General features: G+C 37.7%; 1 protein-coding gene across 2 annotated transcripts; it reads right to left on the bottom strand.

Moving 5' to 3' along the window:
- Window positions 1-643: 643 nt before the first annotated feature.
- map1aa (microtubule-associated protein 1Aa) lies at window positions 644-26,987 on the bottom strand. 2 transcript variants are annotated; one of them, XM_027137110.2, is made up of 7 exons: window positions 26,789-26,987; window positions 25,183-25,284; window positions 11,096-11,178; window positions 10,872-11,012; window positions 3,882-10,716; window positions 3,485-3,717; window positions 644-3,190 (listed from the first exon to the last, which is right to left on the bottom strand). In XM_027137110.2, the coding sequence occupies exons 1-7, from the start codon at window positions 26,976-26,978 to the stop codon at window positions 3,035-3,037; spliced, it is 7,740 nt and encodes a 2,579-aa protein (XP_026992911.2). In that variant the 5' UTR covers window positions 26,979-26,987; the 3' UTR covers window positions 644-3,034. The 2 variants fall into 2 exon arrangements, with proteins under 2 accessions (XP_026992911.2, XP_047674463.1); XM_047818507.1 differs by lacking the exons at window positions 25,183-25,284; window positions 26,789-26,987 and adding an exon at window positions 16,296-16,316.

The following is a 26,987-nucleotide window of genomic DNA, read 5'->3' as shown; positions in this document are numbered from 1 at the left end:
ATTCTCTGTCTAGAGAGAATGTTCCCGGTTAATAGGTGCAGAATAACAGCGTAACACCGTGTACCACGAGGATCGACAGTACACAGGAGAAGCTGCACAGTTTTGTATAAAAGACTGAAGAAAATATTGTTTTGTATCTGACACAGCTTTTTATTTCCTTCTTTCTTTTTTTAACACTGTGATCTTGTAACCATGACATAACTGATGTTCCTGAATAAAAATGAAGAAGTTGCCTATTCATCTAACTAAATTTAAGCGTATTTGCTTTACACAGATATAACAGTTTCCTGTCATCTCTTTTATAAAAACACGATTTGTCTCCAGAATTTGATTTAGTATTCCAGTCATACAAAAGCGAATTTCCTTCCAGTTTTGTCTCCTCCTTTACCAGTCTTCTCGTCTAACTATTTATTTCGCAGTATTGCTTTCCCCAAATCCCACAAAGCAAAGAGCTCACAACTCTCCAAATATCTCCAACCTTTTAGGTCTCCTTTAATCTCTCTGACTGACTGACTGACTTATCAGCACTGATTCTTTTCTCTAAGGGATTTGACCTTGCTCTAATTATTATAGAGTCTAATACAAGAAACTGAGCGATTTCAATAGCAGCGATTCTACCTTGTCGATGTCACAGACGCTGTGAAACATTTCAACGACTGTATTTTATTGGTGATCACCAGGTTTACCCTTTTACAACAAATCTGTAGATTCTACATTTAGAGAAACTTCAAAGATAGATACAGCATATTGCACAGAAAATAAAAAAGACCAAAAGAGAAACAGAGCTAAAGGAACTTTGAAAAGAAGACATAAATTTACTGGGAGAAATAATAATAATAATAATAATAATAAAAAACCCAGTATGTTCTTTTAAACACCGCACAGAGTTAAATTAAAGCGTGGCCTGGTTACATGTGCTATTGAGACATTTAGCATTTAAATATATATCTTTAAAATAGTACAGTATTTAATATCATTATTAACTAGAACACACACGTTCAAATTTAAAGTCACATGCAGAAACTAGCCAGGCTGAATGGAAAGCAGGATTTGAATGATTTGTTACTGTCAAGATGTGGATAATTAAAAAAACTGCAACTAAAGGAGGCTTTATTTGCACAGCACATTAATGAGTTTGGTTTTTGTAACTTTTCTGTTATTGAGTTGTTCTTTTGCTCACGAAAAATGGATGCTTTACTTACATACCTTGAAAATAAAATACGATCAGTGATCTGGTCACACGATCTGGCAGTCAGGTACACGAAAGCATTTTGCTTGCTTAACTATTTATTTTCCTTGTACTGAATCGTTTTAAACCCATGTTGACACCGTTAGTGAGGACGTGTCTTTTTAGCACTTAGAAATAACCAGCAGCTAAAAAGTTACCGTTTGTTGTAAACATTAACGTGACCTATCCCAGCTGGCCACGCAAACTGTACTATTCAGAATCAAATAATATTTTGTCTTTTCCAAAATAAAACAATGCATATTTACTATAATTTAATTTTAAAAAGAGTGCATAAATGGTAACGTGTTGAATTGAATCCCAATTATTTTTACTGTATTAGGCAGACAATTAACATATATCTTCAAAACGTGTTTATCGGCCATTTTTATTTTTTTCTATTGACTCTAAATTCTTAAACATTTAAATGTTAATGTTAAACATTTGGGCTATGTATGAGGAAATCATTATTCTAATAACAATGGTTTTATTCCTAGTAGAGGCCACAATGTGCTTATTAATATCCCGAACTAAATGCAATCCTGGATCTGAGGAAAAGATACCGCTTATTCATAGTCATTAATTCCTCCCACACTTGTGCAGCAAACATGTAACCTTATCCAAGTTTATACCATCCAAACCTTCCATCAACTACAGCGCTCCTAAGATTTAACATTCACAATCGTTTCCTATTGCTAGTTCCTTTGGCTTTTCCCATCTCAGTCAGCATTTCTATATACACAAAGCATTAAAATAAGTACAAATAAAAGTAAAATAATTATAAAGTGCTGATACATTTCATGATATCAATCTGCAAATCTGGAAATGTAATAACAATTACAGGTCTTTTATAGCAACTTAAAATGATGAATTTATGGACATTGACAGCATAAAATAACCAGTTCAGCAGTTGACACTGACTTATCCTACACCTAATCCTAATTCTTCACAGAGAACATCAGCCATCTTGTCTCGTTTTATGTAATTCCGTCATGGTTCGTGAGGTTTGTCCTCTCTGTCTGTCTAAAGGCATGTTTACATTGGAGCTTTACACTGTAATAGGCTGGTACATTGTGGTGCTATTCATTTAAAACCCTTAGCTGTTTTCTACTTCTCACCAAGGCGACAGAATAAACATTTATCCGGTAAATATTCTGCAAACTGTATGTACGGTTACCAGCATGTAATTAGGTTCTGAAGAACAGATTACGTGATTAATACATGATATTTTGTGGAGTATGTGTGAGAGAACAGAGAGCATACAGTATATGTAGGTCTGAAATTGTGTGCAGAAGAATAATACATGCATAAATAATATAAGAATAAATTAAAGGTAAAGTAACAAACTCCAAATGAGCTCTGATTGACGTGTGCCTTATAAAACTGGGATGTTTTAACCGTTTAACCTTTTATTCTGAATGATGTAACTGCATCATTCAATAATACAAAAAAATTAAAGTGAAAATGAGAATTGTAAAAATAATAATAATAAAAAAAAAATTAAAAAAACATTAAAAAAAAATCAAACAATTACCAACTGAAAAGAAAATTCTTTCTTCATCAAAGTGAGAAAGTAAACTGAAAATCCTAAAGTTAAAGGCACATCCTGCTAAAGTCTTTCTAGATAATACCATCCTCATTCGGGATTGGGAATGTTATAAGGACCAAAACCATTTTTGGAGAGATAGAGACTACTGAGTAACTATGGACAATGATATCAAAGGAAGTTTGTTACCCTGAAGAAATGACAAATAAGGCGATAAAGGATTGTTTAAGTGTAAAAGTGTGAACCTGGGAGCCATGCCAGACTTAGAACTCAATTTTACAAGCAGGGAATGATTCATCCTGCATCACAACTGTGCTGCTGCTGGCCAGAACCATGATATTCAGCTCCTGTTGCTTCTCATGGGTCTGCTGGTACCACTCCCTCATCACTTCTGTATCATGGGTAGGGATCAATGTCACCTAAAGCAGAACAGAGGAACACATTTCAGCACTATCAGCTGTTGATCCAGTGGTGTTAATTTCTGCATGAATAATTCATTACCCTCCAAGAACCTGAATGAATTAGCATAATTGATCGTGCATGTTTTCTCAAATGAGATTAAAATTAAACACCAGTTTCAATGGGCATGTAACCAGTTAAAAGACAGGAATCGGCAATATGTTCCTCACGGTTATGGCCGTTTTATTGTTAGATGCTATTTTACTGTTAGCCTTTACAAATTAAGACCTGTAAAGACGTATGAGAATTTGTACCTGTAGATTAGAGCCCCACTGTGCTTTTCCCTCCAGCAATGCATCCAGGACAACATGACTAGGCTCTTCACTGCTGGAGTCATTCCCACTCACTACATAATAGGCTGAGCGCACACGTTTGAAGAACTCCTGGTCGACATTTTTAGCACTGCAGTGGTTTGGAATGTAGGCCAAGTCCACAAAGATTGGAGAACCAGAGGGTGCAGCAGAACTGGATTTTGTACTGTTTGATCCTGTCGAAAACAAGTGTATGAACAGTGAAGAATCATGTAGAAGAATCCTTAATTAAAGTGTTACATTTGAACAAAACTTTCTGTTATAATTGAATGCTTCCCTCATGTATCATGTTGTTGTGAATCGTACTGCAGGTAAAAGTGTGATATATGCAAATACATACCTGAAATAGATTTAACTCCATTGACAAGGCCCTTGCCAGTGTTGTGACTTGACTTGTATAAATCGTCCTCTAAGTCCTTCTTTTTCAGAGAGGTGGAACGAGGAGAGGAATCCTTTGATGGAGACCTCTTATGAATGGCGTCAGCTTTCCTGGCTGGTGACCTTGACTTACTTGATTTGCGAAAGCTCTTTGTTTTTGGGTCTTTCTTTAAAGGTTTGTCAGTAAGGCTGGATAGAGCATCTGGGTCTACCATGCAGACATCAGGATGAGGTGGGTAAGGGGCCGGATCCATCATTGGTGAGGGCAGTGGATCATGATTTTTATCTGACCGGGATGAAAAATGCTTTCCACCATAGGCTCCAGATGTTTTGTCCACAGGGAGATAATCTGCATCCTCATCAGATTCTGCATTTGCTTCTGCTGTGATGGAGGGGCACTCCTCTGTTCCAGGTGGAACATCAGAATCTGTCTGTGAGGGTAGAGATTCACTGACAGAGGTTGGAGGTGTGTCATCTCCAGCTAGGCCAGTCCCTGCTGCCATGGCTCCTGACAGGTGCTGTGATTCACTGTCTCCTCTGCAGGAACCATGCTGCGGCTGGCTGTGGGAGCGGTTCTTGCCTGATGGCTGCTGCTGATCTGCATCCTGGCTTCTTTGCTCCTCATCTTCCTCATCACTGGACAGCTGGCAAATGCTGGGGTTGATAAATGATGGGGACGTGTCTCCCTTTCTCTGTTTATACTCAGAAGAAGAGTACCCTGGGGAAGAGGAGAAGGACCCGACACCCGTATATGCATCAGAAGCATGGTCAGGCTTGCTTGGATCTTCTTTATAGTAGGAGGATGGGAAAGACTGATCTGCAGATGAAAGAGAAAGAGGACGAGGTGGCTGCACAGGCTCCCTTTCCTCTTCTTCCTCATATTCATCCTCATGACGATAATGAGGTGGCGATTCTCCTGGGTAAACACCTCTTTGCTGCTGCATCTCCCATTCAAATGGGTTCCTGATTTTGCATGCTTCAAATTTTTCACCTTTCAGTTCAGTTTTTTGTAGGCTGGATGTAACCCTGCTGGTGTCCGCAAAGGCCTCTGGTGCTGCCATATTGACCTCTGAAGGTCCGTTTGTAGTCTGTGGTATTGAAGAAGTGTATGTAAGCATGTCTGGAAATGTGTCTACTTTACTGGCAGAAGACAGTTTCTCAGTCATGGAAAACATATCATCTTTCTTATCTGCATCAGCTGTAAATGGAGAACTATGATAGTGCAGTTTGTCCTGTTCAGACTCACAAATGTAATCTTCCTCCTCTTCGCTACTCTCAGTATCTTCATAATATTGTTTCTCGGGTAAATCAGCATGAGGTATTGAGGAAGCACCAAACACATCTTTTTTCATAGTGTCTTTCTCAGAACACCTGGAGAGAAGATTGTAAGGTCCAGTGGCACCATATTCACCCTGCAAACCTGTATTTGCCTCCCATTCTGGCTTGTAAAAGCATGCACCCTGGGGGCCTTTCTCAAAAGCACTACCTGCACTGCTGGCAAGCTCTTCTCTTTTATCCACTGCAGAGGTAAGTGGATGAGAAGGTAAGGGTTTGATCTCCTCAAAAGATGATATTGGTGAAACCTTTGCTACGCTGGGAATGGGCTCAGCTGTGGTGGTGATGGGAGTCATCTTCTCTGACACTTCCAAATACTCATCTTTAACCATCCCAACAGAACTGGAGAATGGTGAATCTACCACAGGAGAGTGCTCATCTTTAAAGGGTGAATACTCATATCCAACACTCGCTGGAGTTTCTACCTCATCTCCAAACTGGCGACTAGTGGAGAGAGAGGCGGAGGCAGAGGAGGAGTGACTGTAGGAGGAAGAGGAGGAGTATGCCGTGGCTGATGTAGTTGTATAGCTGAAGCCGAGTGAAACAGAGTCAGCAGGTTTTTTTGGTAAAATGTCTGGTGTCTTTTGCTTTTCAAACTCAAAGTCTTTGTCATCATGGTAATATTTGTCTTCACTTGGTTTTGTGGATAAGGATAAGAAAGACTGACCATAGCTATCATCTTTGGCTAAATGACTGGATGGGACAGACTTTTTCACCTCGCCATAAGAATATTCATATCCAGAATATTCTGTCATGTAGCTGCCAGAGAGTGGTGATGACACTTCATTTTTACCTGTTTCAGACGGTTTCTCTGTGTTTTTATGACTCATTGTTTCTTTAAAAGGGGATGTGTCATAGTTGACAGAGCCAAAACTATAATCCTGTGAGGTCTCCTTCTTTTCCTCCTTGAAATCAGGTGGCACTTTGCTAGTGGTACCACATAACACGCTTAAATCTTTTGTTATTCCGTATTTAGCATCTTTTTCCGTATCACTGTCACCGACACGCCTCTTGTAAACATCATCATCTTCTTCTTCCTCGGTATCTTCGTCATCGTCATCATCATCATCCTCTCCATGTGCTAACATCTTCATCTCTAGTGCACTTGCTCTTGATTCCACACCGAAAGACTGAGCTGTCAAAGAAAAGTCCTCTTTATAATCGCTTGATGGTTTATCACCTACTTCCGTCTTTCCGCTAACGACAGGCTTGTCGAACTGAACAGAAAATATGTCTTTTTCTGGTGAGAATGAATGTGATGATTTTTTGGCCTCAGTTAACATGTCTGTAGATTTGTCATCTAAAACATGTCCAGATGTTTTGGTTTCACTGTATGATGGTGATGACACATCCTTTATGTAAGATTCCTCCAAATTTGACATCTTTGAAGGTTCCACGAAGGTATATATGGAATCTTTTTTCTCTGCTTCCTTCAGGGTGTCATTACGATCATCAGACTTATCGGTGTCTTTCGGTAAGTTAGGAGAGTATGAATCCACAGAACTAGATTTACTGTCATATACATCAGAATATGTAAAACTCTTTCCTACGTAAGGGGTATCCTGCCTTATTTCCCTCATACGGTCTTCTTTAACATCCTTTTCAGACTGAGGGGAAGAGTACAAGTTGAAGTGTACACTTTTATCTCCATTTTTGGAGTTCACGGTTGAGTCATCTCTCTCTGAGAATGACACATCTTTATTGGTATAGGCTGCTGACACCGAATCAAACTTGTCCTGGTGACCCTTTATGCTTGAGTAAGTGCACTCTTCATCTTCACTCTCTTCCTCTTCTTCAGAGCTCAGCATCTGGGACTTCTGTTCCTTCTCCAAGTATGTGGTCATGTCTTGTGGTTTATCTTTTTGATCTGCTTCCTCTTTCTCCTTTTTAATTAGCTTTTCCTCTTTTAAAGCTTGGGGCTCAGAAATGTCATCTTCATCAAGGAATGTACACTCCCTTTCTTCTTTGTATTTTGTTTTAGCACAGGTCGTAATCTCTCCCTTTCCAAAATAATCTTGTACTTCCTCTTCATCAACATCATCTTCTTCTTCACCCGAATCGTCAAATGTTGCCCTTGTGCTTGAGAAGCCACCAATGAATGGATCCCCTCCATCCTCCATCATAGTCTTTTTGTTTGCATTAGTGTCTACAACCGTCTCAGGTTTAGTTAACATTTGAACATTGTATATGTCCTTGTCCAATCTGTCCTCTTTCTCCATAACTAAAGACTTTGGTGCCTTTTCCTCAGTAGGTGAATAGCCAATGCTAGTAGGGCCTGACTGTGTAGGTGAAGCCATTCTCATGGTGCTATCATCTGGACTTGCACATCTCTCTGATGGTTCGGAAGCACCACTTGCTTCCGGTGTGCTGGAGACACAGGGTGCACCAGATAGTGGTTTCTCAGCACTTTCTATTTTGGGTTCATCTGGAGAAAAGTCATTTTCATTCTTTTCTTGTGAGACAGAAAGTGTTCCAGGAGATAAAAGAGGTCCCATTGAGGAAGGGCATTTATCAAGATGTTCCTGCAGTGTGGCAGATGCATATCCCTCATGGAGTTTTCCAAGAGGCATGTCAACATTGGGTGTCTGGTCATCTTCCTCTTCTTCATCTTCATCATCATCTTCATGTGTCTGAGTGCTGGGTTTTCTGGCAGTTTCCATTTCTGGAACAGTGGGTTGGTATTCTTCTGATGGCGGTGACTTGAAGCATTTGTCTTCTTCTAAAGATGATGTTGGAGAGATTGTGCCAGCTGAATGTAGGTATTCTTTTCCTTCTGTACGATTGGATGACTGCATACTGTTCACATTGTCCAGGAGTAAAGAGCTTTTTCCGAGTTCCTCGGTCGGAGGTGCTGTCACAGAGGCAATAGACTGATCTTCAGTAACGGATGCAGCAAAAGAGGATAATTTGTCATACTCTGTAATGGAGGTAGCTGAGGATATATGTTCTTCCTCGGCTAATGGTGCTGCAATGATATTCATGGAATATGTTGATAAAGGTGGCTCTTGGACCTCACTGTTTATCTTTGTTGTTAACTCGGGTGCAACAGATGTGGTTTGGGGTTTTATGTCCTTCATGCCTTGGAAGAAAAAGTCAGGTTGATCGGGGACAGAGACGTCATCATAGCGGAGATGAGGGATCCTTTCTTCTGTCTCTTCATGGATCTCCTCATCAGAAATGGTCTGTTCGGTCTCTGAATATCCAGGAATGGTTTCATCTTGGATGAAGGAGATGTGTTCAGTGGCACCAGCAGGTTTGATCGTTTTAGTGTCAATTTGTTTGATGTCTGAGTCTTTGCTAATAGTTTCTTTTTTCACCTGCTCACTCTTATATTTCAACTCTTCCTCATGAACGATATCCTCTGCTTCCTCCAGCTCAGCTTTTTCAATAACATCCTCTTCCTCCTCACTGTCACTCTTTTTATGTTTCTTTTCAAGATCTTCATTCTTCTTGAAGTCTGGCTTCTCTGTGAGACCTGAAGTTTTAGATATTTTGGTCTCAGTGTTGTATTCTTCCTCATAGTCATCTTCTGTTGCAGCACCCTCATCCTCAAATTTGTCTGCTGTTTTTGTTAGGGGTTTCATTGTCTTTTCTCCATGCACCTGTTTTTCCTCATGAGGGGATTCCGTCTCATTGTCAGTAGTGGGGATTCCTTCATCCGGCGACACAATACGTGTGTCAGGTAAAGTTGTGGATTCGAGATTTGAAAGCACTTTGCTCTCTGCAAGCATAGAAAGTTCTTCTTGTCTCAGTGCTTCAAAATCCTTGGTAAGGTCTTCTGGTGAGGAGACCAGGGATCTGTCATTTTCCTGTATCTCTTTTGAAACCTTTTGTGCAGCAGGTCTGTTCTCTCGCTCCTTGGTTGCTTTTGTTTTTTCTGTCTTCGGCTTGGTTTGAACCTTTGCTTTGTTAAGAGTCTTTTTGACCTCAGGGGTGAAGGGTTTTGAGTCAGTTTTGGTGATCTTCCTTAATTCTGGCTTACTTGAATCTGCCTTCAGTTTGGATTCCTTGTTGTCATCTTTCTTAACAGAGTCTTGCTTTTTTATTTCTTTCTTTTCTTTCTTAATCTGTTTCTTTTCTTTATCCTTCTTTTCCTCCATTTTTGATGTTTTGGCATGTTTCTTAGGGGATTTCTCTCTTAACAACTTCTTCTTCTCTTGTTTCGCTGTATCAGTGATTTCTGTACTGGCTTTCACTGGTTTGGAACGTTTAACACTCTCTTGCATTTTATGTGGTTTCTTTTCCATTTTAGTCTCTTTTACTGAGTCGCTTTTTGATTCAATGTCCTCATTTGCCTCTTTCTTGCTCGCTTTAGTAGTGGCAAGTATTTTGGGTGAAGACTTGAGGCTTTCCTTGCTGTCAGTCCTTGGCTTAAGTTTTGTTTGTTTGATGACTGAAGGTGGGCCACCAGATGATATGTCTTTTTGAGTAGCAACTGGATAACGTAAAAAGTCAAGATGCCTTAGCTTTTCCAGGCCCTCAAAAATTTTGTTCTGTGGTGCATTTCCAGGAAACAATACCCTCACTATCTTTTCAGTAATGCTCGCTGGAACCCAGACAACAAGTGCCGTTACTGATGTTAGGTACGGAACAGATATTTCTCCCTCTTTTCCATTGGCCAAGGTAATGCCAGTCTTAGCCTTACTGTTACCTGCCCATTTTTGTAGAAAAAACTGCATTTCTTTGCTGTCCTTTACTGGATTTAGAATATACATATCTAACCTCCCAACACCCAATTTGTGAAAAAGGGTGACAGGCTCGATTGTGTTGCTAACAACTCGATAGAGGGGCTCAGGTTTGATACCTAGTTTGCTGAGGTACTGCAACGTAAGAGATGCCTCCTCAATGCTCCTTTTAACTTTCAAAGTTGATTCTGACATCTTTAGCTTCTCTGGAACGTTGAAGAAAACCACACCAAGCTCAGGTGAAATCAGGTTTTTCATCCATTCTCCATAGGCATTTGAGCCTTGAGAATGGTCCTCTTCTTGTTCTGCAATTTTCCTCCTCAACAGTCCATTTATCCCAGGAAGATTGTCGGCTCCAATGTGGGTAAGCAGAACAGAATCAATCCGATCCAAATGTCGCACCAGTTTCCAAAAGCAAGACTTTTGGTCTGAACCACCATCAATTAGTATGTTAAAGCCGTTAACAGCGAACAGGGCTGAGTCTCCTCTGCCTCCAGGGAAGATGTAGCAGCATGGCTTGGACAACTTCAGGAATCCCCCTGAGCTGGGTGGCTCCAGAAGCTCAAAGGGGGAAGTAATATCCACAGTCTCAGAGACATAATCTGTAAATTCTGTAATACCCTCCATCTCAGGGAGCACAGGGTCAGGGTTATATCGGTACTCCAACAGGTTCTGTTCTTGGTTGAGAGGTAGGGAGCTCCAGGCCCCCTCTCCGTCACAACACACAGTCAGACACGCTCGCTCACCTGGACCGGACTGGTTCAGGAAATTCTTAATCTAAAAAAGGTGAAATAGCAAAATTATGAATTAAATTAATTCATTACAATTTGATTTCTTCTCTATATTGTCCAATATTCCCCATGTGTGCTGACTGTCTGGAGTAATTAATCCTTACTGAAATTACAGTTTCCTGCAGAACAATAAATGCTTACTCTTTGAATTTTGATGATGTCCGAGAAATTCTTCCAGTCAAATACTCCACCGTTCAGGATGATGTCACCACCTTGTTCAGTGCTCTGACCGCTCAGGACCAATAACTTGTGTTTAGCTGAATCACAGAGGAGTGTTCTGATCTGGATGAGAGAAAAAAATATTATGTAGCAGAGATATAAAATTAAATTCAGGCTGTAAAGACTTTAGTCTAAACCAGCATTACCTCTATAGCAATATTGTTCAAAGATGGATTCACCAATACAACTGTCTCAAGGACATCACTCTTGTATTGCAGAATTCTTTGTCCTGCAAAAGAAGACGGAAAAAACAGGGATTTATTTACTAATACAAAAGAAAATGCTTAAAAACCAAGAAGAGACATGTTCTTAAACATGTGATTAGCAAGTAGTAAGGATGTAGTATATACTTTGGGAAGGTAAGATAGATTTAAAAAGTTAAAATTTAAAAAGAGATATTATTATTATATTTCATTATTATTATTATTATTATTATTATTATTATTATTATTATATTTTTATTGTTATTGTTATTATTATTATTATTATTATTATCATTATAATGATAATAATAATATAAATACTACTACTACTAGAAATAGTAATAATAACAATAAAAATATAATAATAATCATAATAATATTATATTTTTTATTGTTATTATTACTATTTCTAGTAGTAGTAGTAGTATTTATATTATTCTTATTATTATTGTTATTGTTACTGTCATTTATTAATGACTAAATGTATAGTTTTACCACTTAAATTTTATAATTCTAAAATTTTTAATGCTTCACTAATCACTGAAAAGCTGAATTTTCTAATTAAATGTGAAATAAAAACAACATCGCATAGCTCCTGTAAACCATTCTACTGGCTGTTGCCATGGGGATGGTGAGCTGGCGGCTGCCGCCGTTACACTGACCCAGTCCTGGAGCCGTCCGACGCATTGCAGCATTTCTGTGAGAGGGAGTGAAAAAGCCCTCGCATCTAATGCATATAAAGAGGTGTGGCATCGAAACAGATCAGCAGCCTCACGCAGAGACCCCTCCAGGTGGCACGTCATGATATGTTAAACATGAGCCTTTCATTGGCTGTCTAAAACCTACAGAAGTATAACAGCTTGTTCCATAGGGTGCGGATAACGTTTGTTGCAGTGGAGGAGGGGTGAGCATGATAGCATTCATGTAATATAGATATGAGTGCTGGGGCTTTCCTTATTTTCTTTTACTATATTTATCTAAAGAATGTAAGCCCTACATCTCCAGCGACCACAGCTAAGAATCAAGATGTAATGTACAGTATGTAAACCTGAATAAACATACTATAAACCATAGTCTGAAAATTTTGTACAAATATGTCTTAAGCAATATTTACTAAGCCAGTGACAACTTTCTATAAATCTATAAATCTATAAATCACTGAAGATGGACACCAGCATCTGAACCTTTCATTATACATTATATGATATAATTGAAAGGTATCATCTTCACCAAACTGGTCAAAATGGTCTATTTAAAATTTTAAAATAGGAACCAATTAAAAAAAAAATTAACTCAGCTCATTTTCCCTACTGAAAAAAGAACATTTTCCCTTTCCAGTGATTCTGCTATACTCAATTCATATTTATATACATATTTAAGGTTTTACACACTAGGTTTGGATTATTTTCTAAATCCAAAAATGAAATAGATTTGCAAAGATTGTAATATCAGTTGACACCAACGGCATTTTGTATAAATAAAAAGGTGAATTCAATAAAAAGGCATTGACTATGTCTTACAAAATAGTTTATTAAGCTGAAGTGTATGATGTTCTGTGTAGTCATTGAATTGTGAAAATATGACCTTCAAATGTGCTTCCAGAAGGAAAACAGAGACTAGATAATGGTATGAGCAAGAAAAAAACACAGCAAAGTCCCTAGTGACATTGCACATTTAGACAGGCCGGGGCCTTAAGCCAACAAAGTCACATTGCAGCTGAATTGAAACCAACAATACAACAGATTATTTAGAGTGAAAACATGAATAAAGCACAGAATCTGCCCAAAAAACTATTTAACATGTATGTTATAGGTATAAAATATAGTACATCTGCATCCAGAGTGACCATACAGTCATGAAAAATACACATTTAGAATACAGCGCACTGTAAAAATATAATGCACGAGCTTCGATTGATTTCAATTAAATAAGAACATTGTATGTAAACAGGGAGAAAAGATCTTTGGGCCTTCTGAAATAAAGGTTGTATAAAAATCATTACAATGGAATTACGCATATGTTTCCCCCTAAGGACCAGGTTTTTATTAAGTTTTATTAAACTCTATTAAATACAAACAATAGCCAGCTGAGATTGAGGGTTGGCTAACAAATAGGATCAAGGATAAATTCATCATGTTTTTAGAAAGAACAATATCCAAAAGCTTTCAGCAAGAGGCAACCTGAGATGTCTGACAGTTACGGTCTATCCAAAATGAAATCAGAGTAGATACGTAATTGTACTGTAAGCTTGCACTGCTTTATTTAAATGTTGTTTTTGATCTTGTTTGTCAAAAAACCGTAGAGTTGAATTAACACTCGATAAACAGTAAATTCTGAGTTCTTTCTCAGAGTGCAGTCTAGAACACATAAAATAAATAATAAAAGTCATAGATTAAAAAATAAATTCACGGACACTTAAAAATATTGGTAATTATTTGTGTAGGGAAAATAAGAAAGAGATCACTACAGTGTAGTATAGTATAGTATAGTATAGTATAGTATTGTATAGTATAGTATACTGTAGTATAGTATAGTATTGTATAGTATAGTATACTGTAGTATAGTATAGTATAGTATAGTATAGTATAGTATAGTATAGTATAGTATAATGTTTTATGTGACTTTTTAAAGGAGTACAACTTTTTCCCCAAGCAGATGTAAGATATTTCCATTAGGGTAGAGACAAAAATCAAAACAACTCATAAATAAAATGATTTACTATTTTTAGCATTACATATGCGTAACACATGTGGTATTGATAGAACACTTTTATATAGTATTACATATATAATATACATACTACTATGCTATACAACTCCTGATGTACAGCAACATACTAATTAGTATCATTTCCCAAATCAGTAAATTTATATCGAATTCACAAAAAAAAAAACCCTGTAATTTACACATTTACATTTTTTTGCATCATTTTTTACCATGGCACAACAGCTAACATCAGTATATGAATACAATTAAATTCTGCTTTAGAGAATAATCTGATTTAGGGGATTTGTGCAAACACCATCAACCTAAAAGGTGAATATAAGATTTTACATATTTTATGTTTGATCAAAATGCTGAATTAATGTGGAAATCAAGTGTGCCACAATCTTAAAGAAGCGTTTCTTCTTTTATTTCTTTATAGGCATTTGCTTCGACTATTGTAATGTTAGCACAGCATGCAAACCTAAAGGTATAATATTGCTAAGGTATGAATTCAATCTTGAAAGTTTCTCTATTTTTTCATGAGTAATTCATTAGCATCATTAAACACCCTATACTACATATTTATTTGGTTTTCCCTTAAATATGAGTTGTTGCTATGATGGCACTTGGAAAGGCCCTGAATAGAACAGACTTAAGCTGCTTTAAACTAAAAGATCTCTCTTAATGCCTGATATTACATTATGACGAGGCCCTTTTATATCAGTTCATCTGCTTCCTGTCCATCACTACAACCCTTCTATTAATGGAGTTATGAGAGAGATGGTTCATGCATAGAGAAGACAAAAGAGGAAGAGAACAACAAGGAGAAAGTGTGTGTATCCCAGTTAATCTATGCTTGGTGATTTAGTATGCAGTGCAAGCTTCGTCTTTTAAGCCCGTTAAGCTTTTTTAATCACATCAATAAAATCAATAGAATTCTGTCTACTATTCAGGAGCCAGCATTTGGATGTCTTGTAAACCATGATAATCGGTTTAGGTCAGTTGAAAGACCTTTACGTGAAGGTAGGGTTTGCTGGTATAAGAATCATTATATAAAAAAGGACAGAGAGCTGTTACTGCTTCTGTTCATTTTTTTAGGACATTGCACAGTGATACACTAAATATAAAAATACTGACTGTTGGCTTATATTCAGCTAATGGACTGTTAAAACATGATAAATAACTACAGAGAATCAGTGACCTCAAGTACAAGGGACACTAAGTGGCACATAAGATCACCCCCCACCCCCCATTGTCATACTGTCTGACTGATACTCATACTATTCTTGGAACTCATATATAGAGATTAATAACAGATTAGATTTGCTATTCACAGGTTAAGATCTATAATTCAGCTAAAATAAGAGTATAAGTGTGTCATGTTAACACCTAGTGTGTTAACACCAGCAGTATCAATATAGAGTGCTCATAATTAAAGCACCCAGTTCAGCAGACTGACTTTCTTTTATACTGTGCATCTTAACCAGCTGAGCTAAACCAGAACAGACAGTAGTTAAGTCTTTGACAGATTCAGCCATTCTGGAGGAATCTTTTATTGCTTATAATGATCAATAAATACTAAAACTGTACTTAAAAAACAGTTTTTTTGGTGAAGGACGGTATAGTTTCATCAGCTAAGAGGACGTAATGCATATAACAGTTTCAGCCTCATAACAGGACATTTCTGTCGAACAACTAGGCCTCATGGTTATGTATATAAAAAATTTCATGCTCCAATTGCAGATGAAGGGCTGTGTATATTTGCATCCATGATATATTTTAATAGACTGTTTTGCATCTTATCCATATGTGGGCACAGCTGGATTTTCATATCAAGCCCTGTAGTCCATATCAAAGCTAGGATAATAAGTAGGTCAGCTAAGCAACACATATCATAAGTTAAAAAATGTTGAGAGAAGCTTTCTTGTGTTAACAGGTAGACAGGAAGGCTGCTGAGACTCTGCAACCTTCAACTGGCTCAAGGACCTAGTGTTTACAACAACAATTCAGTCTGACATCAAAATAATTATAAGCTCATACATATATATATATATATATATATATATATATATATATATATATATATATATATATATATATATATGAGCTTATGAATTAACCAATCTGCCATCACGCGCTGTCACTATAGCAACTGATTGACATTCCAGACACTGTGACGTTCCCTTTAAGCCACTAATTGATCTCTATTGAAACAGCAAATAAATAATAGAAACAATCTATCAGTAATATAATATTAAATAAATAAATAAATAAATATAGATCGAAACAGAATCAGCGTAACAGCAAATATGAATCAGGAGCATCACGTTTACCAACATGGACTGGTTAATTAGTAATAGTATAAGATTATTCAAGCGGTCTGGCAAAAAAATGCGTTCTGTTGCATTTAAATTCTGAAAATAATAAACAGACTTACCGAAAAATGATGATGGAGAGTCGCGCGCGTGTGTGTCTGGAGCTAAGCGCGTTCACGGACACATGAGCGTGCACGGGACAGCGTGTGGGCGGGGCAGGAGCGCGAGGACACACAGAGGCTGTTTTGTTTAAAATTAACATCTAAATGACGACGACGGTGCCCGTCCTTATATACCACAAATATGAACAAAGACAAAAGCGAAAAAACTTCCTGGATGCGGAGTCATCCCTGAATACTTAATATGATATATAACTTAATTGAGGTCAAAGATGCGATTTAAAAACTGGCCAGTGGGCGAAGCTTGTGAGTCAGGACAAACTGACCAGTGGGCGGAGCTTGTGAGTCAGGACAAACTAATAGATAGATAGATGCATGGATGGATGGATGGATGGATGGATGGATGGATGGATGGATAGATAGATAGATAGATAGATAGATAGATAGATAGATAGATAGATAGATAGATAGATAGATAGATAGATAAAACTTTTGCACCGTTGCATAGTAGACAAGTGCAGATAAACATGTAGCATATGTACAGTATGTAATATATATATAGGTATATATGTAAACATATGTACTGTGAATAAATCAATAATAAGTCTATAGCAGTGCAGAGATGTGTGGACAAGTATAGATTATTATATACTGTACACATGTGTAATGAATACACATCATTCACAATTCATACCCTCAAAACCCCTGGCACTGCCTTGTCAAATTAATGTATAAGAATGTCTTTCAGTGTTTTTCATTACTGTCTTACCACACAGTGTTACTACATTACTTTCTAGGTAAAATCTAGACTATCTAGGCAAAAAATATGCATGGAACATCTGTACAGGTTTTCATCTCTGTTTACATCACTGTGGTTTGCCTTTGAGTTTTTAGTTCATCTCCAAGAAAACACATAATTCTCAAAGCAACCATGGCAACAATTTTACTGTGACAGGAACTGATAGATTTTTATGTCTTGACTCAATGAGATGTCTTTGAAAATCCCTGTTCATAGCCAATAACATTAGATAGATTGACCTAAAATAAGAAGCAGCTGGTTTCTTGGTTGTCATGCAGATCAAGAAGCTCTTAAGCAAGCCTGTTGGGAAAAAGTATGCCACGTTTGAAAGAGATGAATACCTCAGGCTCCATCTCTTTCATCCACTCTGTCTGCTGGTTCTTTTTTTTTTTTAATGTGTAACCTTATCCTAGAGCCCTGTTGGCGAAACCTCATGCCTTATATCGATTGACTTAAGTCGGTAGAGGCGCGGCAAGGACCTGCAACTGAACATATTCTCCTCCACTAATAAATACTTTCTTATCAATATCTCAAAGTATATACACAAAGCAAATATGTGTACTACATAAGTATTGTGTATATGTGACTATACTAAGAGCTGTGATTCACTGTTCGACTTCGTTGATATTATGGACTGTGATCCATCAAGCATGTCATTATATTCTGCAACTATATAACCAGGAGAAGGTTAGGGAGGGCAGTGCTGGGATTTTCATGCATCTCATGTCTAGCACAGCAGCTGCAGGGTGGGACTGTCTGAATTTGTCCCCCGTAACCAGACTCCATCAGTGTTTTTTCTCAACCACATTTCTTGAACGGACAGGCGTGCGGACCATAACATGTATGATATCTACTGGTACTTTATTGTACTGGGGAAGTTTTCAGTATTTCAGCAATGCAGTCATTCAGTTCTAAAAATCTCAGAATTCTCATGAAATACTCAGAGAGTGGGTCATCAAATTAGCCTGAACACTGAGCTTTAAATTTATCATGGATGAAAATCCACCTAGTATTTTGTGAACCGTTCTCAAGTTGTTGCTTGTGTTAGATGTCACCTAAAATGGTATTATTACAGGATTATAAATAGCATCCCAGCCAAATAGCAGACAAGTGTTTGAACAGCAGTCTCGCTGCCACACCCAAGCTGTCAGACAAGCTGTATCCCTGTACTGACTTCTGTTGTCCATGTCATCATCTAATCACAAGGCTTAGGGTTATGACTGCATTAATCTGATATATTTACAAGGTATTCTTATTATTCTATTACTATATATGTAAGAATTTCATGTTTAGATACAAAAAAAATAGCCTTTCTCTTATTTCCTCCAAACCTGATATGCTCTGAGATTTGTGTGTGAAGTGTCAGACTTGCTTGCCCTTGACAGTCAGTGAGACCCTGTTTTCTGCACAATACAGCAAACTCTCCAGTGGGTTAGCATTGTGAACAGTGTGATCTCAGGTTTCTCTATGTGTGTGTAGCTGATGTGGTGGATGATGATCAATAGCAGTCTGGTGATGCCACAGCCTTGTGCTGATGCTCTGTGTTCACGTGAAAGCAGAAGAGATATAAAGGACTGGGATCAATAACCTTCCCTGAATTATTGATGACCTCTTAAAACACAGGCACATCCCTTTCATGGATTACAGCATTATGGCTACACCATGCCTGGCGTCTCAGTCAGAGATTTGGATTTAATGCAAATTCTGTGTAAGGTGAGATGTTCGCAGATTTGCATCTTGTCAAATAACTTCGCTTTATTTACACATCCCTGTTTTTCATTATTGCAAAGTTTTAAGGTGTGGAGAAGAACTAAACGCTGGAAACATTTACAGCAACTCTCCCAACACTATAGCAATAAATATACTGGCTGTACTCATCAATGCTTTGAGCTTTACAGTATTGCCATTACAACCTGGGGCTAAATGTGTGGCTAAAATCCGTTTTCATTTATAATAAAATACAACAGGTCACAAAGGTCTGTAAATTGCACACCTGCCTAATGTTCAGAGCAGCTCCTTTTTGTCTTACATATGTATTTGCAAGCTGTAGAGGTCATTACTTCTTTCCTTGCCTAGTCCTCCTGCTGATTTTATGACCACCAGACCACACCATTACCAGCCTATATGACTGCTGTGTGTCAGCAATAAAGAACCAAGGCTGTGGTCAGTAACGTCAGCATCGTCACGAGAGTGTGTGTTCCAGTGAGTAATAGTGGCAGACATTAAGCTGTGTCAAGGTGCTGAAAGAATGTAATTAAGTGAACAGCAGTACATGCAGCTGAGCCCATGGTCAATATTACAGCTTTTGCCTCTGAATCCCAGCGGAGGTAATGAGATGTTGATGGTCCTCCAAAGGCCATATTGTAAATTGCAAGCTGATGGTGCTACTATGAGAAAACTGAGCAGTAGTTAACACATAAAGCATTTTACACCACAGATGTAAACAGTAAACCCGTGTAACTATTCTGCAATTGACAACACTAGAGAATACTGAAACTGGACTAGGTAAAACAGTTCACATGTAAGACTTCCAAAAATGTTGAATCAATGGCTAATTACAAGCATCAGATTAACAGAGGTATCAGATCACGAGGAAGACTTAAATATCCCTAAAGCAGAAGGAATGGAACAAACTGAACGAGTTATAAGACATCAGCATCCATTTCAAACCACTGTAAATGTATCTGCATGCATTTGATTTTGGCATGAAACTGAAAAGAATGATTTCAAACACATTTTCAAAATTATATTGTACATATGCACACACATTTCCTCTGGTGTCTCCAACATATATTCTGATGATATGTATTCTTTTGATTTTTTAGTCACAGAATGGTGAAGCTACTTTTTTTTATTATTATTTTTGTTCTTTAATCATACTAAAAAAAAAAAGTCAATATCTGTCAGAGCATTTGATTGTAGCTCAAAGAGTTTATTTTCTGACTATGTTCTACTCCCTGTCCTAAGCTGTTGGCAGCTTTTCAGTACAAACTCAATTGACCTATCAGAATAGCATTAACTCTCACTTCCTCTCTGGGCGCAGCTCTATTCTGCTCCTAATATCCAGACATTGACGCCGCTCAACCATGAGAAGATGCCGTCTCCCTTTCAGAACATCAGCTATGTGTGAAGGTTTATAATAATAACAGGCTTCCTTATTATTAAAGTTCAATCTTTTAAATCTAGGCTAAGCCTTGTTTGTTTGTCTATTCATGTTCAATAATACCAAATATACACAGCAAGGATAAAATTTCATTTTAAATACAACAATGATCATATTTGAATTTCAGATATTAATGCACAAAGATATAGTTATTTATAAAACAAACACTAAGACCTAGTTACACATTTGCCAATGCTAGACATGCTATGATGACTTTGCATTCCAGAAAGCGTGATTAGTATTCTGGGCACGGCATCAGGAAAAATGGGCGAGTCACACTGAGCATGCTCTGTGCTCCTCCTCCTTCATCTTCCTCATCCAACTGAGACATGAAAGGGAAATTTCTTAAATTGCAGCAGAATCTCTACAATCCTAGGGCAGAGGATGGACAAACAAACCTTCCCTGGTTGAGCTCAGATGATAAAGGAGTGAGAGACAGCTGAAAGCCTCAGTGAAAAGATGCAGGGTGTGTTCGCTATCCCTCTTACTCCCCCGTACTCTCCCCTTCCCTGTGGACTCTACAGTACAGTAACAGCCTGGAGATCTACATGCATGATGTTTTTATTACTTAAGCTGAATGGCATATGTCCCAGCTGCCAAAAACACATAACTAATAAAGTCTGTCTTTACTATTTGAATTTCCATTGCTGTCTGAGACTGAGCTGGGATAATAAAATATCTATTTCTGTGTAAATAAAAGTAAACACACTGAACACGAAACGACTTACGATCATTTTCTCAGTAGACTTAATAATGACTATGACTATAACTTTAACGACTATGAAAGGTGCTGCCAATATCTACTGTACTTCTGTACTGTACTGTAGCTTTGCTATATAAATATGTTGAGGTCAGTAATCACCTGTTCCAATTGCACGACTGCTGCATTTAAGCAAACACATTATAACTGCTACTTAGAAATGTTCTAGAGTGTCTAGTAAAATGATTTGTGGGAATAAAAAGCTTTATGTTTCATAACCAGTAAGTGACCCTGTGCAGTCCACCCTGCCAGGAGGTTAATTATTTTAAATAGCAGGATATACAGAAGCATATCTGTGCTTTTGAACCTGTTCTCTGAAATGTAGTGATGACTTGTACTCAGGGAGTTATTTGAGATAACTGCAAACTTTCTAGTAATCAGTTTATTTCAGTTTTCCGCTATTGTGCAAGTAAATCAGAGCACATTGTCAAACTCAATAAAAGGGATTCAATTAGATGTGATGTTGTATGCCACTAAAAGTGTGTTAAAGGACTCTTAACTCTCAGGCAGATTCACTTCTATGGTTTCTGACAGTGCATAATGTCTGTAAATTCATTAGCTATTAAAAATCTACCACTGCAGAGCTAGAAATGTTTCTTATCAGCCATAATCACTTTCATCGTCAGCACAAAGGTATCTTTCACTATCTTTCCCTGCAATCATCTGGATTGAGGCAATTCAAAGACAGAATGAATTTGAAATTATGTGATAATACTGAGTTGAAGTTATAATACTGATTTATTGTGATATTTAATAAAAGTCTATGTAAATTTTTTTGTATGCAATTACTAAACTTATGTGATAATCAGTATGTAATTATTTTAACAAGATGTTTGTTCACTGCTGAATTTTGTTAGTTGTTCATCATTATGTGTTCTCTACAATAGATTTATTGTCTACGATTACAATTTAAAAATATTCCTTTAATATCAGGATTGTAACTTTGTGCAAAGATCTGACTTATCAAACATGTTCACAGCTGAGATCACCATTTATTCAGAATATGAACACACACTTCATTTAACCAAGATCAAATAAGTGTTGTAGGCTGATTGTCACCTCTAAATTGTCTGATTGTCTATAGTGTGTGTGTGTGTGTGTGTGTGTGTGTGTGTGTGTGTGTGTGTGTGTGTGTGTGTGTGTGTGTGTGTGCGTGCGTGTGTGCGTGCGTGCGTTCGGGCGTGTGTGTGTGTGTGTGAATGTGCCCTGCAATGGGTTGTCACCCAGTCCAGGGTGTTCCTTGATTTGTGTCTAGAGTCCAGGCTTCATGTGACCTTGCATAAGGTAAGCGGTATGGAAAATGGATGGATATTGTGTGGATGAACACACTCACTCAACTGTTTTGTCCTGTCAGAGTCGCAAAGCATCTGGAACCGGAAAGGCACAAGGACAATGACTTTGCAAAGATATCCACCCAAGTTCAGGATCTATCCGTGAACCTTATAAACTGTGCGATGGCAATGTTATAACAACATTGTGTGCCTCCTATGTTAATTATGACCTCTTAAAGTTTTTCACTAAATACTCTCCACACTCTTCGTTTCCTCAGTGCCACTCATTCACACATATTCTTCATTTTTTTAGGTTCAGTCAGCTTGTAAATAAATTCTGAAGCAAATCAATTGAAGTCTGGTTTGTAGCAACAAAGACCAACTGAGACATCAAGGCCTCATTGCAGTGAGTGGTGGTGATGGTGCATTTTGCCTCTGTATTTCTCAATGTACATCTCCTGGTCTGCTCATTAACTGCTTTCTTTACTCAAGTGCATTCCACAGAGCAGAGTTATCGCACCCAGCCTCTGAGCAGCACAAAGCGTTGCTATGACAGTTAGTAGTTGTTACTCATAACCTTCCTCTGTTCGCACTATTTCCTTTGAGACCACCCACACACTAGAATTGTGGTTTGTTTACTGCTATTGCTTAAAGGTGATCACCTCTTTATGAAGTATGTTTATTAAAATACATTGTACGTACTTAAAAACTGTTGACTTTAAAAGACAGACAACTGAAAAAGATCCCAATCCCTGCTGTCTGGAACAGAGCTTTCCTCTGGGGAGTATGATTGATTCCTGCTCCAACACCCTTGATGTCCTTACACTCTCTACTAAATATTGATAGAGGCTCACACGGACTGCATTAATGCAGGGAAAGGGGAGAGAGGAAGAGAGAGTTTCAGGGTTGGAATCTGTTGGAAGCAGGCTACTGCTGTTTTTATTTATAGGAAAAGAATAGGAGGTGGAAAGGATGTATAATTCATCAGGGTGAAGCCAAGATGGAGTCGGTGTCAGCAGTCATAAGAGAGATTGATAGGACTGCATCATAAATATTGCACAAGAAATAAGGGTGTTGGGGGGTTGGGGAGCTTACATGCATGTGTGAACATTGGTGTTGGTGTTACTTTACCATACTGAGACGAGAGTAAATTCAGATATTAAAGGATTAAGCCTCATATCTGCTGAGCTGATGGATAAAGTGCTCAGAGCTGCATGGTGTTATTCATTTTTGCAGAGTCATGAATACATGGGAACTAATTGGGTTAAAAATCTCATAGTGACAGTTTAAATATAGCACAGCTACAAAATAAGAGGGAATATTAATGAAACCATATGAATATTAATGAAATACTGTGAACTCAGCTCAAAAGAGAAAATAGAAGGTGAAAATACCTCTGCTCCATGTATAACATATACAGTGTGTTTGGAACACCACATGTACCACGGTTAAGTCATTCAATTGTTCGGTCATCTAGCAGCAGGTCAATGTAAAAAAATCACATCAAACATCATAACTGGGAAAAATCTCTGTGATTTCTGTGATTTTGACTTTGTTGTTTGTGCTAAATGGGCCGGTTTGAGTATTTCAGATTAACCTGCTGATCTCCTGTGGCTTTCACACACAACAGACTTTTGTAAAATACACTTTTAAAAGACTTTTAAAATCCAATGCAACATTTATGCCTACGGAAATTACTTGTTGATGAAATCAGTGACCAGAATGATTTGAGCAGACAGGAAGGCTATATGTACTACTGTTCACAATCATGCTGAGCAGAAAAGCATCCCAGAATAATCAAAATGTCAAACCATGTAGTGAAATGCACTACAACAGCCACTTCGGCCCAACTCCTGTCCACGAGGACAGGAATCTGAGGCTACAGTGGACACAGGCTCATAGAAAGCAGGTAGTTGAAGGTCAGAAATATGAGTAGGTGATGTTTTCCATATGTATATTTGGGCTGTTTAATTTATGAAAATTCTCAGAAGAGTCATATAAGCTACTTGATGAAGAAACATTACACGATACTCGCTAGCGTTCACCTACGGTAGCAAGCGGAACAATACATCAGCATTTCTGAGCATCCAGATCAAAATACACTGCAGATAAAACAAGCAGATAAATACAGTAAGTCATGTGATATACAATTCTAGGCACTTCCTAGGCACTGATGCTTCTCTAGATGGAGAGAGGTCTATGATTCAGAAATAGCCTTTTGTAAGATAATCAGATGTTTCCCTTCTGCCCTTCAGGAGTAACGGCTTTACAGACACCCTACAAACAAAATCCATTAGCTGACAAGGCTGAGTTCTGTGCTATAAAACACTTCTACTGAAGATGGCTTCAGAATGAAATTAGATCATGAATCAAAGAGTGTATTAAACATATATTTACTAAGCTCTTTTAATGGATCGGTATGACTATACAGTAAAAATCCCAAACCTTAATAAATAGCACGTCTGAAAAATAGAATATAAATAATCTGTAGTGAACATATTATTACTGAATTATTTTAATGGAAAATTTAACACTGGCATTTTTAGGGGACAGAAATAAATTCTCTCAAGAGTTTACAAAAACAATTTATTTAAGAAAACAAATTCCATGCAGATGTTACAACTCAAAGTACTTAACAGGAGGCAACTAAAAATAACAGTGACAAAAATAGCATTAAATAAAAAATAATAATAATAATTAAAAAAATCATGTGATTTCAATGCAAATGTAAACAAAAATATATTAATAAAATAACACAATTCAAGATGGAGAACACAAAAACAATTAATTAATTAAAAAAATAATCAATTAAAAAAAATAAATAAATGTAATTTAATGTGTGTATATATACGTAATCTTTATGTTATTTCCATAAGCAGATCTCACATGTGACTGACCTTTCACCTCTGAAGAGAACTGAGCTGAATGCTTGTCTCTAAAGAGCTGGAGCTCATTGTCCAAATCACACACTGTCTGATCAATCTCCCATGACCGGAGCCCTGTGTAAAAAAACACACAAAACACATCACATTATGGGTTCAACATAATAGTATTTATGTATTATTTCAGGTATCTGCCAATTATCTGTCATGTATATCTGTTATGCAGATGCATGCAACACACACACACTCACACACTTTAGATAAACATATTTTCCTGGCAGTATTTCTATTGCAAACTCGTTCTTAAGTCGGTTTTCACAGAATGCTTGCATAAGTATTCAACCCCATAGCTTTAGTTGAAAGATAATGTTCTAACGAGGATACAACAGATTTATATTTGGTTTTCACGAGTGAAATATTAAAACTGCTTCCATTTTATGAACATAAACTACCCCAGCTGAAATATCAGCAAAAGGAATGAAAGCTAATGAGCAATTTATGTAAGTTAAATAAAAGGTTACAGAATTTGATAACTTAGAAATAGGGTGTAAAATTATATCTGAGGATGGGAATCCCAAAATGCACTGCTGGATCCTTCGTAAAGGAAGTGGAATCGGGCAACATACTGCACAGCATTTCGCACGCTAATCCAGAGTGACTTACATTTTTATTTCAACTTATACAACTGAGTGTTAAGGGCCTTGATCAGGAGCCCAGCAGTGGCAACTTCGTGGGCTTGGTATTTGAACTCATGACTTTCCGATCAGTAGTCCAACACCTTTACCACTAAGCTACGATGTCCCGGCACATGGAAGGTCTGAAGGTGTTACAGAGTACAGTCTCTGAGAGTGGAGCGAAGGTGCACCAGATTACCATTTCAAGAGCTCTGCATAATTTAGTACTGTGTAACTAGAAAGAAACCGTTGCTCATAAAGAGCCAAGTGAAAGCACGAGAGAAACCCAGTAAAGCTGTGAATGTTTAATTTTTTTTCTGTGATGAGACCAACATGTCTCATCTTGTCTCATCAAGGGAGAAAGAATAAAGCAGGAGGATGTTAAGAGAACCTGTTTGAAGATTCAGTGCAACACGAGAATGGTTAACACAGGAGAGATTGTTCTACAATGGCCAAGTTAACATCTGAATCCCACTGAGAATCTGTTGCAACGGTTGAAAATTGCAGTCAACAAACAACACTCCACCTGAAGAGACTGGAGCAAATTTGCCAGGAAGAATGGACAAACATCATGGTGCAAAAACAGTGTGCAAAGCTGGTAGTACCTACAGTATGCTCAATAAACTTAAAACTGTTGCAGTCTAAAGCGGATATTCACAGCAGGGCGTATATATGTTATGTATATATAAAGAAGAAGCAATGATTGCACTATAGCTACTTCAGTAAAATAAAGACATGACGTATCTTCCAACATCTGCTGTTCTGCAGCACACAGTATCTATGATGTCAAATTGCTCTTGGCTGAAATTAGTCTTGATTGAAATCAGTTTACATACACATCAGTTTATTCTACCTATGCTGATAGCCTGCACATGCTAACTGCTAACCTGTAGCCTGCACATGCTAACACCCTGTTTAAAATCTCCTGAAGGTATCAGAAAATTCACCTTGTTTTATTTGTTCTTTCACTTTGTGCAGCTGATGATCCGTTCCAATGTCCCCAATCACTATAAGCAGATAATATCGCGTGGAGCAGAAAGTCTGAGCAACACACAGCTCCTTACTGTCTACTGCGGCACGAGCGGCTCCAACATCCATCTCCATGGCAACCCCACCATCATCCCCTGCCATTACCATGACAACTAC

This window comes from Tachysurus fulvidraco, chromosome 1, assembly GCF_022655615.1.
Source record: "Tachysurus fulvidraco isolate hzauxx_2018 chromosome 1, HZAU_PFXX_2.0, whole genome shotgun sequence".
Classification (NCBI taxonomy): domain Eukaryota; kingdom Metazoa; phylum Chordata; class Actinopteri; order Siluriformes; family Bagridae; genus Tachysurus; species Tachysurus fulvidraco.
Note: the sequence above shows the minus strand (reverse complement) of the source record. Positions and strands in the feature narration are given on the sequence as shown.

Bases quoted from the DNA above. Each gene is read 5' to 3' on its own strand.
- map1aa (XM_027137110.2), bottom strand. From the start codon at position 26,978: ATGGTAATGGCAGGGGATGATGGTGGGGTTGCCATGGAGATGGATGTT. The intron at 11,179-25,182 runs GTCAGTCACATG...CTTCTTTTGCAG, and splicing joins GTTCTCTTCAGAGGTGAAAG to GACAAAGAATTCTGCAATAC. The intron at 11,013-11,095 runs GTAATGCTGGTT...TCTCTCATCCAG, and splicing joins TGAACAATATTGCTATAGAG to ATCAGAACACTCCTCTGTGA.